General features: G+C 38.7%; 1 protein-coding gene across 4 annotated transcripts in view; it reads left to right on the top strand.

The window, feature by feature from the left end:
* The window catches only part of ZBTB8A (zinc finger and BTB domain containing 8A), a 58,856-nt gene extending 51,635 nt beyond the window's left edge, over nt 1–7,221 (top strand). For all 4 annotated transcript variants that reach the window (XM_061148468.1, XM_061148466.1, XM_061148467.1 and 1 more), the window contains one exon: nt 3,101–7,221. In XM_061148468.1, coding sequence (XP_061004451.1) covers nt 3,101–3,433 — 333 coding nt within the window. In that variant the 3' untranslated portion in view covers nt 3,434–7,221. The remainder of the gene's footprint in view (nt 1–3,100) is intronic.
* Nucleotides 7,222–14,609: the final 7,388 nt, after the last annotated feature.

The raw sequence follows: 14,609 nt of genomic DNA on the forward strand, positions 1-14,609 counted from the left end.
ATCAAGGAAGAAATTGTGTATTTCTTGTTGTATCACCTTAGGAGGGGCTTCCCTGGTAGCTGAGCTGGTAAAGAACCCTCCTGCAATGCAGGAGACTCTGTTTTTGATCCCTGGGTCGGGAAGATCCCCTGGAGGAAGGCATTGCAACCCACTCCAGTATTCTTGCCTGGAGAAGCCCCATGGACAAGAGAAGCCTGGTGGGCTCCAGTCCGTGGGGTCGCTATGAGTCAGAAATGACTGAGCAGCTAAGCACAGCACAGCACATCAGGAGACACAGAATATCTGGTGGGCCCATCATTCATGTTACGATTGATCTCTGGATTAGGGTGATGATACCATTGCATTATAATTAGAGAAAGAATCTCTGTGGAACTATTTTGGTATTATATGACTATTTCCCCACCAATATTAATTTAATAATATTAATACCAATTGGTAATCTCTGTCCAAATTATTAATTTTACTTGGAGTTGTGAAATGATTTACTGATTTTATCCTTCCTTCTGTTTTACTAGCTGGAATTCTATAAAATAAAGCTTTCCTTCAACACCTGGGGCTATTTGGTTACTTTGAAATAGGGTTCCTACAGGAAAAGCAATATAAATGTTTATTTCCCTTTAATTAGCAATTTTCAGAGTAAGGAGTTGATTTAATAGTAGGCTCAAATGATATATGAGTTTCTTCTGGCTTTATTTTTTTTTAATAACATACAGTCTCATGAATTTTCATTGATTTATTGTGTTTGGATCCATAACAGTTATTCTTTTTGATACTCAGATTTTCAAATTTGTGCAGTGGGGACCCTTGAAGCTGGCTTACAACCCATTAAATTTTCAAAGTGTCTTAGTTTTCTGGCTTTAAAAGAGCCCTAGGCCCGTCTTGTACTTCCCCAGACACAAAACTGGAATCAGCCTTTTCTCAAAGGAGCTATGGTACATTTCAGTGGGGGATGAAATTAGAAACCAACATTTGAACACCCAGGGCACTCACTGTTATTAAGGCATTCTTTTTATATTCTTTCTGAGCTGATGGTGGTTTAGTCGCTAAGTCATGTCTGACTCTTACAACTCCATGAACTGTAGCCCACCAGGCTCCTCTGTCCGTGGGATTCTCTAGGCGAGAATACTAGAGTGGATTGCCATTTCCTTCTCCAGGGGATCTTCCAGACCCAGGAATCAAACCCGGGTCTTCTGCATGGCAGGCAGATTCTATACCGACTGAGCTATGAGTGAAGCCCCTTTCTGAGCTAGAAGATGCATATTTTTAAAGTAATGGGTTCATGATAATATTTTCAATTTTAACATTCCAGTGTTTCACTTAATTTCTTTGTCTTCTTAATTGTGTTGGATTTGAAGGGGGATGAACATGAATCTGTGTCAGAACTTTGTAACAAGAACAATGCCTCATATGATAACCATAATACTGCTACTGTCTCAGGAGAAATAAAGATAGACTTAAAATTAGGTACTTTCATGGGGAGGGAGGTGGGAGGGGAGGTTCAGGATGGGGAACACATGTAAATCCATGGCTGATTCATGTCTATGTATGGCAGAAACCACTACAATATTGTAAAGTAATTAGCCTCCAACTAATAAAACTAATTGGGAAAAAAAAAATTATGTACTTTCAGCATTTACTGAGTAATATGTCAATGGTTAAGCAGAAGATAATAAGTGTATTGAGTGTTAGTCCCATACATATTCTTAGCTATGTTACCAGACTGCATTAGTTTTCTTGGGTTTTTTGATTACTTTGTATTTGGTGGCCTACTTCATAGCATTCCAACTTTATCTGAATGAAGATGCCATAAACATTAATTTAGCTTTATATAGTTAATATTATGTAATAATTTTTAGGTTAGAATCTATAATCTACTGCTCTGATAGCAAACAAAGTTTGCTATCAAACTTGCTAGCAAACAAAGTTATTTATTACTAACTATAATATATAATTATTCATCAATTATAACCTCTTCCCAGAGCATTTCACACATATTAACTCATTTGGTCCACACAACCTGAAGTGTATCCCTGTTGATAATAAGGGAGCAATTAGGAATGATAATAGACCAATATGTAGCAGAACCACCATCTTGGTTGTTTGTAACTAGTATCCATTCTGGTCATTAGGCTTCTATTCTGTTTGCGTGGTACCCATATCTTACCAGAGAAGGCAATGGCCCCCACTCCAGGATTCTTGCCTGGAAAATCCCATGGACGGAGGAGCCTGGTAGGCTGCAGTCCATGGGGTTGCTACGAATCGGACACCACTGAGCGACTTCACTTTCACTTTTCACTTTCACACATTGGAGAAGGAAATGGCAGCCCACTCCAGTGTTCTTGCCTGGAGAATCCCAGGGACGGGGGAGCCTGGTGGGCGGCCGTCTATGGGGTCACACAGAGTCGGACACGACTGAAGCGACTTAGCAGCAGCAGCAGCTTACCTTACCAGTTGTTAAATACTTTGACAGTCACCCTGGAGGCAGGTTTCCGTTTTAAATGACTTGCTTCACTATACATGGTTAGTAAATGACAAGATCAGAAAATGACAGAAGCAGAACTAGTACCTAAGCCTTCCAATTCCTTGACTAGTCTTCTTTCTACTACCTCTTTCATTAATAAAAGTGGCAATAATCCTTACATCAAAAAGTATTCTTTTATAAATTTACATTTGGGACATTATTTTTTCTTCCTCAAGCAAAATAACAAAATAGTTTTTTCTCCTGAATTAAGATATGTAAAGTCCTTAGAATAGTATATGGCAAATATTAAGTGTTTGCAATTATTATTATTCTGGGAATATGTCCCATGTTACCTCAGATATAAAAATACTATTGGATTAAGGGATATGTGAAATTATTAAGTATGTAATATTAACCATGAAAACATAATAGACATTATTTAGAGAAAGCTAGTGTTTGATATTTCTGTGACATTACTTTATTACCAAAACCTGTGACCTTTTTCTAATAAACTAGATGTTAATTTAATATCATTGCTTGGTTTTGACATGTTAAATTTATGAACTGGTACTTAGAATATCAAACTATTCTGCTTTTGAAAAATCTGTTTTTTTAATCGCTATTTAATTCTCTACACAGATTCACCAGGCATGCAAACTTATCTGCAGAAAATGCAAGCGCCACGTGACTGATCTAACAGGTCAAGTGGTCCAGGAAGGAACCAGGCGCTACAGACTCTGCAATGAGTGCCTTGCTGAAGTTGGCATAGACAGCCTCCCCATTGATCTGGAAGCTGAACAGCACCTTATGTCCCCATCAGATGGAGATAAGGATTCCAGATGGCACATGGGTGAAGATGAGAACAGATCCTACGTGGAGATAGTCGAGGATGGGTCTGCTGATCTGGTCATACAACAGGTGGATGATAGTGAAGAAGAAGAAGAAAAGGAAATAAAGCCCAACATCAGGTAGCTGGAATGTGAACCAACAGAGCCTACAGCTTACACTGACGTTCTTGTGTCACTCTTTCCACAGTCAGAGTCTAATCAACAAATTATCAGATCAACTTAAAAGTAATGACCCGACACCACTTGCATGCTTTCTGAACAGGCCATTGTATCCATTCTGAACTTTACCGCCCTAAAATCTGTTGCTGCACTAGAAAGAAAGACCTAGCTTGAGTTGACTCGCTGGATGAACAGTTAATCCTCTTACTTTTATTGTGTTACAGAAATACCTTTTTTAAAAAAATATTGAAAAATCTACTTAGGGAACTTTTTTCAAAGAAAATATTTTCAATAAATTCACCACAACCAAACTTTATATAAAATAATTTCAAAGTGTTTCAAAAATATGTGAACTACCACTATTGAATTTTCACAGGGAACTAGGTCAGAGCACATTTAAGGGTCTGGAAACCTACCTGACTTAACTAATTAGACTTTCTGTTAACTTCGGATCTAAAACGACCTATCATTATTCCATTATCCTAAGTGTTTTAGGATTATGGCAGAAGGCAAGTCTAAAATGTTTGAAGTCGTTTATATTTGAAATTTTTGTCATTAAATTAGAAGTTACTCTTATGTAGTCAGTATTTAAAAAAAAAAAAACATGGAAGCTGACCAGAGCTTATATATAGACATCATTTTCTTAAAGCAGGAACCTAATATTGTCAACGTAGTTTTTGAAGACTGGTCAATATAGCTATCTTCCTCTCTAAAGAAAAAAAGGAAAATGAAAACTGGAGGTTCTTACCAGTTCTTAAGAGTAATTTCCTACATTTATATACTGCTCTATTATTTATAAAGTGCTCTTTCTTGCATTTCCCCACCTAATCAGCAAGGTAGATAGCACTGTCTCTGATGTACAAATAAGGAAATTAAGGTCAGAAAGTGTAAGTGGTGGGACCAGAGATTGGACAGGTTTTGATTTTAAATAGCCCTCTTTCAACTGTCTCTCCTTGAATTGTCAAACCTCACCAATCTGCAATAATTATAAAAGAAGCCTATGAGAATGAGAACGTATGAAAGAAGAGGAATTTAATCATCTTCGACAACATATAATACCTTGCACTAGAGCTATTCAAGAAGTGTCGAGCAATGTCCCTACAGTATCTATTGACATGTTTTTATGTTATTTATATGTAAAATTTATATATAAAACTATTTGAACGAGTTATTCTCCTAAGTTCTTTAAGATCTTTGCTTGTTTATGTAATTTTTCAAAACAAACTTTCTACTAGGATACAAAATGAAGTTTTAACTCCTCCCCTATATGAATTATAAAACATTCCAAAATTACAGTCAAAGTGAAGAAGCATTATTTTAGTTGTAAAGATTAAATACTAGAAGTAAAGAACTGTCCTTCATAAAAGTCTTGGCAAGTTATCCCAATTAAGCTTGTTTTAATTTAATTTTGATAGAGGCTCCATGTATTACTCTATATTTTTAACTGCCATGACATACCTCAAGATAGTTTTTATGTTATTCTTTTCTCTTATTCTTTAATTAACGATTGTCCTTAATACCAATTTGTGGGCTAAAGTGGTTAATTTCTTTCATTTTTTTTTTATTAATAGGTGATAACCACTTTGTTTTATGGTACTTAATTCTGATTTTTTTCAAGATTCTCCTGATGGTAAATTTCCAGTTGCTTCAAGACTGGATAGTGTGCATTGCATTTTTTATCTCCCAATATGACCATTCCTGAATCAGGAGTCTTAACAATTAAACTGTTATAAATGAGAGAGGGAACATAAGTATAATATGATTCTGAACCATTGGAGCCAATAAGAAAAATGACAGATTTGAGCTTTATTTATAGAAATGAAGTCATGCTTGCATGTGTATACTTTAACGCACTTTAGTCTATGACCTAAATGTTCTTTAATGCTACTATTTTCTGCATGCAAACATCAGCATGAATGTCAGCAAAGTCCACTGAACACAGTGCCCCCAGCACTTGTAGAGCCTTCTCAGAGATATGCTTTCTCATAATTGTTTATAACAAGCATCGAGCAATCCCCACAAAACAGCTATCAGATTCACCAGACTAGCACATCTATTCTGTTATTTTAGGATATAAAAGAACATTTGTGACATGTTTGTAAGTTGTAAATAATAGCTACAGTATCATATCATATTTATCTAAGACTTTAGGGACCAATTCTTTTCTAGAGTGAAACTGTCGATTAATGGTTTCTAAGAAAACTGAATTCTTTGGCTCTTAAATGTGGGAAAATGTTACATAGGGGTATAATCTGTTAATATAAACTTTATTTATGCCAAGATTTTTTTTTAACATTAGGAAAATAATGGAAGTTGGTTAGACCAAAGTTTGCTCTTATAAGAATGCTGTTTGTCAGCTTCTGAATACCCTTGTAAGTCTATCTATGGTCCTCAAGAGTATCTGGTTGATGGAATGAAGTTTTGCAAAAATAAAGCACCACTGCAGTCATGCCTGGTGTCTGGATGAAGCAAAATAGACTAGGTCGGTGGTTTAAAAGGGTTTTTTTTAACTCAAGAAACCCTTTTTTCAAATAAATTTTTTCATAGAGAAGTTCAGCATTTAAAGGAAACTAATAACAGAGCTGCTCTGGTTAAAGCTCCTTGCAAGCCTTCCCCACACACTTGTGCAGAGCTCAGGAGTCCAACACTGAAAACCTTGGACTGGATCACCTTTTAAATTCCCTTTGAGCATTACAGTCTCACTTTATTACTCCTGCTACTCCTGGCACTTATAAGCTGGTAACCATAGAATCTCTTAGAGCAGCAAATCACATCTTTACAAGGTTTCTTCTATAGTTATCACATCTTAAGACTTTTTTCAGAACAAATTTTTCAATATTGTATGTTTGAGTGATGAAATCAAACATGGTTACTGCTTTTATGTGGCCAAGTTACCACTGAATGGATAAAAAGTTTAGTGTTGGTGGGTGAAGTGGTGTGGCTACAGGGGCCAGGCCACGGTGCCGCGCTTGTGCCAGGGGGCGTCCGCGCCCAGGGCAGAGTAGGGTTACGGGCCACCGCCCCAGAAGCTGAGTGGGCCACAAGCAACCCTCAGCACTCGGGTGCTTCCTCTGCAAAGAGCTGCCAGCTGGCGGACAAGTGCGGCAGGCAGGCCTGACAAAGGGGAGGAAAAAAAAAAAAAAAAGTTTAGTGTTTCAGTTACTTATGAGCTCAGAACTCAATTCATTAAAGTTATTTTGCCAAGTCTTGCTAAGATGTATTGAAATTTCCATGCGTACTAGTTATATGTATTTGGAGTCCTAAACTTGATACTATGAAAAAAAATCACTAAAAACAAATATAGCATAAGATGTGTTTAACTGGGAAGCTTGATATTAGTAGGTACTGGAGGACCAAACTTTATAAATGGAAAGTTGTATGTTATTTTATATTAGAGTGGATCAGTATTACTATTTATCATTTATATAGCATTTTATATTTGCAAAGTATTTAATAATTTTTATGTTATTCTTTAAGTATCTATGAAATAGGATGTTTATCACATGAAAGGTAAAGAAATTAAGGCACAGAACAATAAAGCAACCTACCTAAGACAACCCAGTGAAACAATGCAGAAATTGGAATTAGAATGATCAGATTTTCTGAATCCTAGATTATCAACTTAAATCACTGAGGTGTGTTGTGTATTACTCTATTTTATAAGATGAGTTTATACAAATAACAATTGTTTTAAAGCTGACGTCATTGTATGTGGATAATAAATCCTATACAGAATAAATATTATGTAAAGGATGTGATTTTGGTTACAAGAGTTTCAATGATAAAGATTCAGATTGTCACACCAGTGGCATTATTTAGCCAGCTGCTTTATATATTGTAAAGTATAATTAATATTTTATTTTGATACAGGAGTTTCTTAACTATTGACGCTAATTGTGCCATGAAGAGACCAGAAAAATGAAATCCACAGAGAATCTCAAAACTTCATTTTCTAACTTGTCAGCCTTCTACATAAAAAAACAAAAAAATAAAATAAAATAAACATAAAACAAAAAACATTAAAAAAAACATTTAAAAAAAAGTGAAATATATTACTAAGACAGACAGGAGAAGCCAAAGGACTAACTTTTAAAGGCAAATTTTTAAATTTCTTTTCTTTTTTTTTGCAGTGGAAAGTTTATTTTACTATATTTTACTTTATTTTGGCCATACTGACCAGCATGCAGAATCTAAACTCCCCAACCAGGGAATGAACCCGTGCCCCCTGCAGTGGAAGCACTGAGTCCTAACCACTGGACTGCCAAAGTGAAAGGTGAAAGTCGTTCAGTTGTGTCCAACTCTTTGGGACCCCAAGGACACAGTCTATAGAATTCTCCAGGCCAGAATACTAGAGTGGGTAGCCTTTCCCTTCTCCAGGGAATCTTCCCAACCCAGGGATTGAACCCAGGTCTCCTGCATTATGGGCAGATTCTTTACCAGCTGAGCCACAAGGGAAGCCCAAGAAAACCGGAGTGGGTAGCCTATCCCTTCTCCAGTGGATCTTCCTGACCCAGGAATCAAACTGAGGTCTCCTGCATTGCAGGCGGATTCTTTACCAACTGAGCTATCAGGGAAGCCCTGGACTGTCAAGGAATTCCCCAAAGGCAAAACATTTTGAAATGTACTCACTTAAAAGCATGATAAACACTTTTCCTCATCTCTTTTTGTTTTCTTCACACCAGCAAAAACCATTGCATATTTCATCACTTTTAGATAGGAAGCCAGTAACCAGGGTAATGCCAGTCATGTCTTTACCTTTGAGCTTGATTTGATTATTTGCAAACATTACATTAAAGACAGCTTGTCAAGTATGTCTAAGAACTGATTATACTTTACTTCACTCTTTCAGATTTCTAAATGCACAGATCCATTATACAGTTTCTTGATTTGCTCATTGGGAAAATCTTTTTAATTCCTTATTGATATTATTTATAACTGTTTAATTCTTCTATTAACTTATTCAGCCCATAAGGGAAAAAATGGAACATTTTTACATAGATCAGTAGTTCTCAATCTTGACTGCACTTTAGAATCACTTGTGGAGCTTTTAAAAACACAGATGCCTAATTAAAGCAGAATCTCTGGCAGATGGGGCCTGCGTATAAATTTTTTTTTTTTTAATATTCCTGGTGGTTCTTTTATGTGCAAAATAGGTCCCCTAGTCAAAGTTTCCCTTTGTCCCCCCCCTCCATAGATGCTAAGGATGGGCAGTAGAACCATTTCACCTTCCAGTCCACTGGTTTTCAACCCTATAATTAACGGGGGATAATTTAAATATGGATGCTGAGTTCAAGAAAACATTTTTTGTGAAGTTTCAAGATACTGTGCATGTTCCTTCATCTAAAGTTTTTATTAGGATCAAATAATATGCACACTAAATTAGTGGGTAATCTTAAAATAACCCGTTTTTACTTTGGGATGTATTTGCATTCTTATTTTATTTTCAGTACCTATTGCAGCCTGAGAATTCACACAGTACTTCAGAGTAATAAAAGAACTATATTAGGATTATGTGACTGAAATACTATGTCCTGGAATTTTGCAAGTTTTAATGTTTCTTCACTTTTTATAAAGAAATCAGAATACTCTCCAAGCACTGTGAAACTTAATTGTTACACATTAATATTCCATCAATGAACTGAATTAATCCGTTTTTATTCAAGTTAAATGTCATACCAGAGAAATAGACTTGAAAGCAAGATGTCTTATTTTAAAGAAGGCTTCAGATTAATTTGGAAACAAAAATAAATGTCTTTGCTTTATTTACTTCAAGTATTGCCATTAAACTTTTTTTTTAAAATAACTTGAAATGATTTTTACTTGGAGCATCATCCTCATTCTCACAGTTGAGGTTATGTTTGCAATTCAAACATGACGAGTGTATCTGTTCAGTAGTAGTGTGTATTGCAGACGCCACTGCTTAATCCCTTACCAAAAGAAAAAATTAATCCAATAATGAAGTGGCACTTCCTTGCAGAATTCAAAAAGGTTATATGCTGAAATAAAAGAGATAGTGTGCCTTTTTTTGCATATTTGAGTTGATTTAAAACTTTTTTTCCCCCTGGGGAAAAATTCGCAAGGAATACAGCATTGGAAAACGGAGCCTATAAGCATTGGTAACAGATACTCCAGTATTTGGGGGCCGTGTTAAAAAAAATGAAAGCCCCATGTTTCTCCCTGACCACCAGCAATACTTATTCGCGCTCATACGGATGGCCAGGTGGCTTCATATTCTTATTTTCGGGGAAGACTACACCAGTGAGGGATTGAAGAGTAAGAACCTTTCTTTTCCTTTTCAATCCTATTTCCCCTACTGGAAAGCTATCAGCGAGTCTGACAGTGAGACTCCCAAAGAGGGCCCCAACCTACTAGACACACCTAGAGCTAGATTCTGGGGAGCACAATAGTGAATAGAAAATGCTGTGTTGTGCATAGTGGGCACCTGATAAAGAGTCTCAGTTAGCCGGGTCTTTACTAGATCTAATGCCACTGAGCTAGGCCCTTACTGCTCCCAATTTAAAACAGGAGTAAACTGAAGCTTAAGAACTGACCGCAAAGTCGTCACAAGTCTAGCCCGCACAGTGGGTTGCCTCAGTTAAGATCAGTTCAGTCATTCAGTCATGTCCGACTCTTTGCGACCCCATGGGCTGCAGCACGCCAGGCCTCCCTGTCCATCACCAGCTCACGGAGTTTACTCCAACTCATGTCCATAGAGTCAGTGATGCCATCCAACATCTCATTCTCTGTCGTTCTCTTCTCCTCCTGCCTTCAATCTTTCCCAGCATCAGAGTCTCTTCTAGTGAATCAGTTCTTCACATCAGGTGACCAAAGTATTGGAGTTTCAGCTTCAGCATCAGCCCTTCCAATGAATATTTAGGACTGATTTCATTTAGGATAGACTGCTTGGGTCTCCTTACAGTCCAAGGGACTCTCAAGAGTCTTCTCCAGCACCACAGTTCAAAAGCATCAATTCTTTGGCGCTCAGCTTTCTTTATAGTCCAACTCTCACATCCATACATGACTACTGGAAAAACCATAGCTTTGACAAGACAGACCTTTGTTGGCAAAGTAATGTCTCTGCTTTTTAGTTGTGTCTGACTCTTTGAGACCCCATGGACTGTAGCCTACCAGGCTCTTCAGTCCATGGAATTTTCCAGGCAAGAGTACTGGAGTGGATTGCCATTCCCTTCTCCAATGTCTCTGCTTTTTAATATGCTGTCTAGGTTGATCATAGCTTTTCTTCCAAGGAGCAAGTGTCTTTAAATTTCGTGGCTGCAGTCATCATATGCAGTGATATTGGAGCCCAAAAAATAAAATCTGTCACTGTTTCCATTGTTTCCCCGTCTATTTGCCATTAAGTGATGGGACCGGATGCCATGATCTTAGTTTTCTGAATGTTGAGTTTTAAGCTAACTTTTGCACTCTCCTGTTTCACTTTCACCAAGAGGCTCTTTAGCTCTTCTTCACTTTCTGCCATAAGGATGGTGTCATCTGCATATCTGAGGTTATCGATATTTCTCCTGGCAATCTTGATTCCAGCTTGTGCTTCATTCAGTCCAGCATTTCTCATGATGTACTCTGCATATAAGTTAAATAAGCAGGGTGACAACATGCAGCCTTGACGTACTGCTTTCCTGATTTGGAACCAGTCTGTTGTTCCACGTCCAGTTCTAATTGTTGCTTCTTGACCTGCATAAAGATTTCTCAGGAGGCAGGTCAGGTGGTCTGGTATTCCCATCTCTTGAAGAATTTTCCACAGTTTGTTGTGACCCACCCAGTCAAAGGCTTTGGTGTAGTCAATGAACCACAAGTAGATGTTTTTCTGGAATGTTCTTGCTTTTTCAATAATCCAATGGATGTTGGCAATTTGATCTCTGGTTCCTCTGCCTTTTCTAAATCCAGCTTGAACATCTGGAAGTTCATGGTTCACATACTGTTGGAGCCTGGCTTGGAGAATTTTGATCATTACTTTGCTAGTATGTGAGATGAGTACAGTTGTGCAGTAGTTTGAGCATTCTTTGGCATTGCCTTTCTTTGGGATTGGAATGAAAACTGACCTTTTCCAGTCCTGTGGCCACTGCTGAGTTTTCCAAACTTGCTGACATACTGAGTGCAGCACTTTCACAACATCATCTTTTAGGATTTGAAATAGCTCAACTGGAATTCCATCACCTCCACTAGCTTGTAGTGATGCTTCTTATGGCCCATTTGACTTTGCATTCCAGGATGTCTGGCTCTCAGTGAGTGACCACACCATCATGGTTATCTGGGTCATGAAGATCTTTTTTGTACAGTTCTATGTATTCTTGCCACCTGTTAATATGTTCTGCTTCTGTTAGATCCGTACCATTTTTTTCCTTTATTGTGCCCGTCTTTGCACAGGCTTCAACATCTACTTGTGTTCATTGACTACACCAAAGCCTTTGACTGGGTGGGTCACAACAAACTGTGGAAAATTCTTCAAGAGATGGGAATACCAGACCACCTGACCTGCCTCCTGAGAAATCTTTATGCAGGTCAAGAAGCAACAATTAGAACTGGACGTGGAACAACAGACTGGTTCCAAATCAGGAAAGCAGTACGTCAAGGCTGCATGTTGTCACCCTGCTTATTTAACTTATATGCAGAGTACATCATGAGAAATGCTGGACTGGATGAAGCACAAGCTGGAATCAAGATTGCCAGGAGAAATATCGATAACCTCAGATATGCAGATGACACCATCCTTATGGCAGAAAGTGAAGAAGAGCTAAAGAGCCTCTTGGTGAAAGTGAAACAGGAGAGTGCAAAAGTTAGCTTAAAACTCAACATTCAGAAAACTAAGATCATGGCATCCGGTCCCATCACTTAATGGCAAATAGACGGGGAAACAATGGAAACAGTGACAGATTTTATTTTTTGGGCTCCAATATCACTGCATATGATGACTGCAGCCACGAAATTTAAAGACACTTGCTCCTTGGAAGAAAAGCTATGATCAACCTAGACAGCATATTAAAAAGCAGAGACATTGGAGAAGGGAATGGCAATCCACTCCAGTACTCTTGCCTGGAAAATTCCATGGACTGAAGAGCCTGGTAGGCTACAGTCCATGGGGTCTCAAAGAGTCAGACACAACTAAAAAGCAGAGACATTACTTTGCCAACAAAGGTCTGTCTTGTCAAAGCTATGGTTTTTCCAGTAGTCATGTATGGATGTGAGAGTTGGACTATAAAGAAAGCTGAGCGCCAAAGAATTGATGCTTTTGAACTGTGGTGCTGGAGAAGACTCTTGAGAGTCCCTTGGACTGTAAGGAGACCCAAGCAGTCTATCCTAAATGAAATCAGTCCTAAATATTCATTGGAAGGGCTGATGCTGAAGCTGAAACTCCAATACTTTGGTCACCTGATGTGAAGAACTGATTCACTAGAAGAGACTCTGATGCTGGGAAAGATTGAAGGCAGGAGGAGAAGAGAACGACAGAGAATGAGATGTTGGATGGCATCACTGACTCTATGGACATGAGTTGGAGTAAACTCCGTGAGCTGGTGATGGACAGGGAGGCCTGGCGTGCTGCAGCCCATGGGGTCCCAAAGAATCAGACACTACTGAGCAACCGAACTGAACTGAACTTGCATGAAATGTTTTCTTGGTATCTCTAATTTTCTGGAAGAGATCTTTAGTCTTTCCCATTCTATTGTTTTCCTCTATTTCTTTGCACTGATCACTGAGGAAGGCTTTCTTATCTCTCCTTGCTATTCTTTGGAACTCTGCAGTCAAATGGGTATATCTTTCCTTTTCTCCTTTGCCTTTTGCACTCTTCTTTTCTCAGCTATTTGTAAGGCCTCTTCAAACAACCGTTTTGCCTTGTTGTATTTCGTTTTCTTGGGGATGGTCTTGATCACCGCCTCCTGTACAATGTCATGAGCCTCTGCCCATAGTTCTTCAGGCACTCTGTCTATCAGATCTAATCCCTTGAATCTATTTGTCATTTCTACTGTATAATCATAATTGATTTGATTTAGTATTTGATTTAGGTCATATCTGAATGGTCTGGTGGTTTTCCCTACTTTCTTCAATTTTAGCCTGAATTTGGCAATAAGTTCATTATCTGAGCCACATTCAGCTCCCAGTCTTGTTTTTGCTGATTGTATAGAGCCTCTCCATCTTTGGCTGCAAAGAATATAATCAATCTGATTTTGATATTGACCATCTGGGGATGTCCATGTGTAGAGTGGTCTCTTGTGTTGTTGAAAGAAGGTGTTTGCTATGACCAGTGCATTCTCTTGGCAAAACTCTGTTAGTCTTTGCCCTGCTTCATTTTGTATTCCAAGGCCAAATTTGCCTGTTGAACTTTCTGTTCAAATCTTGACTTTCTACTTTTACATTCCAGTCCCCTATAATGAAAAGGACATCTTTTTTGGGTGTTAGTTCTAGAAGGCCTTGTAGGTCTTTCTAGAACCGTTCAACTTCAGTTTCTTCAGCATTTCTGACTGGGGCATAGACTTGGATTACTGTGATATTGAATGGTTTGCCTTGGAAACCAAAAGAGATCATTCCGTCGTGTTTGAGATTAACAAAACGTCGTTTCTGCCGTTTTGGCCCAATACCGCCAGGGGGAGCTGGTGTGCTTTACCCCGACTTTCGTTCCCTTATTGCGGTCTGTGGATCACAGCGCATCAGTGCCTTGGGAGCCCCTGCCCCTTGAGCGCCCGACCCCGCGCCGGTAGGGGACTGCGCGCTTGGCCTCGTCGCTGGGAGAGGTGGGGGTCATAATTCTTTAAGAGAAACTTTGAAATGTTTTAGCCTGACGGCCAGGTGAGGTAGGTTAATAGGGCAGATGAAGAAACTGAGGCCTAGAGTGCTGAAAAGTCTCGGCCAACTTTAAAAAGTTAGGATGTTTCAAGAAGGAAACGAAGCAGAGGCCTTGAGTCCTACCTTTAGGTAACTGTATGTGTGCACTCGGTCACTCAGTTGTGTCGGCCCTTTGCCACCCCATGGACTTAGCCCACCAGGCTCCTCCATCCATGGAATTTTCCAGGCAAGAATACTGGAGTGTGTTGTCATTTCTTTCTCCAGGAGATCTTCCTGACCCAGGGAACAAACCCGCTTCTCCTGCATTGGCAGGTGGATTCTTTACCACTGAGCTACCTGGGAAGCCA

The sequence above is a fragment of the Dama dama genome, chromosome 8, assembly GCF_033118175.1.
Source record: "Dama dama isolate Ldn47 chromosome 8, ASM3311817v1, whole genome shotgun sequence".
NCBI classification, from domain to species: domain Eukaryota; kingdom Metazoa; phylum Chordata; class Mammalia; order Artiodactyla; family Cervidae; genus Dama; species Dama dama.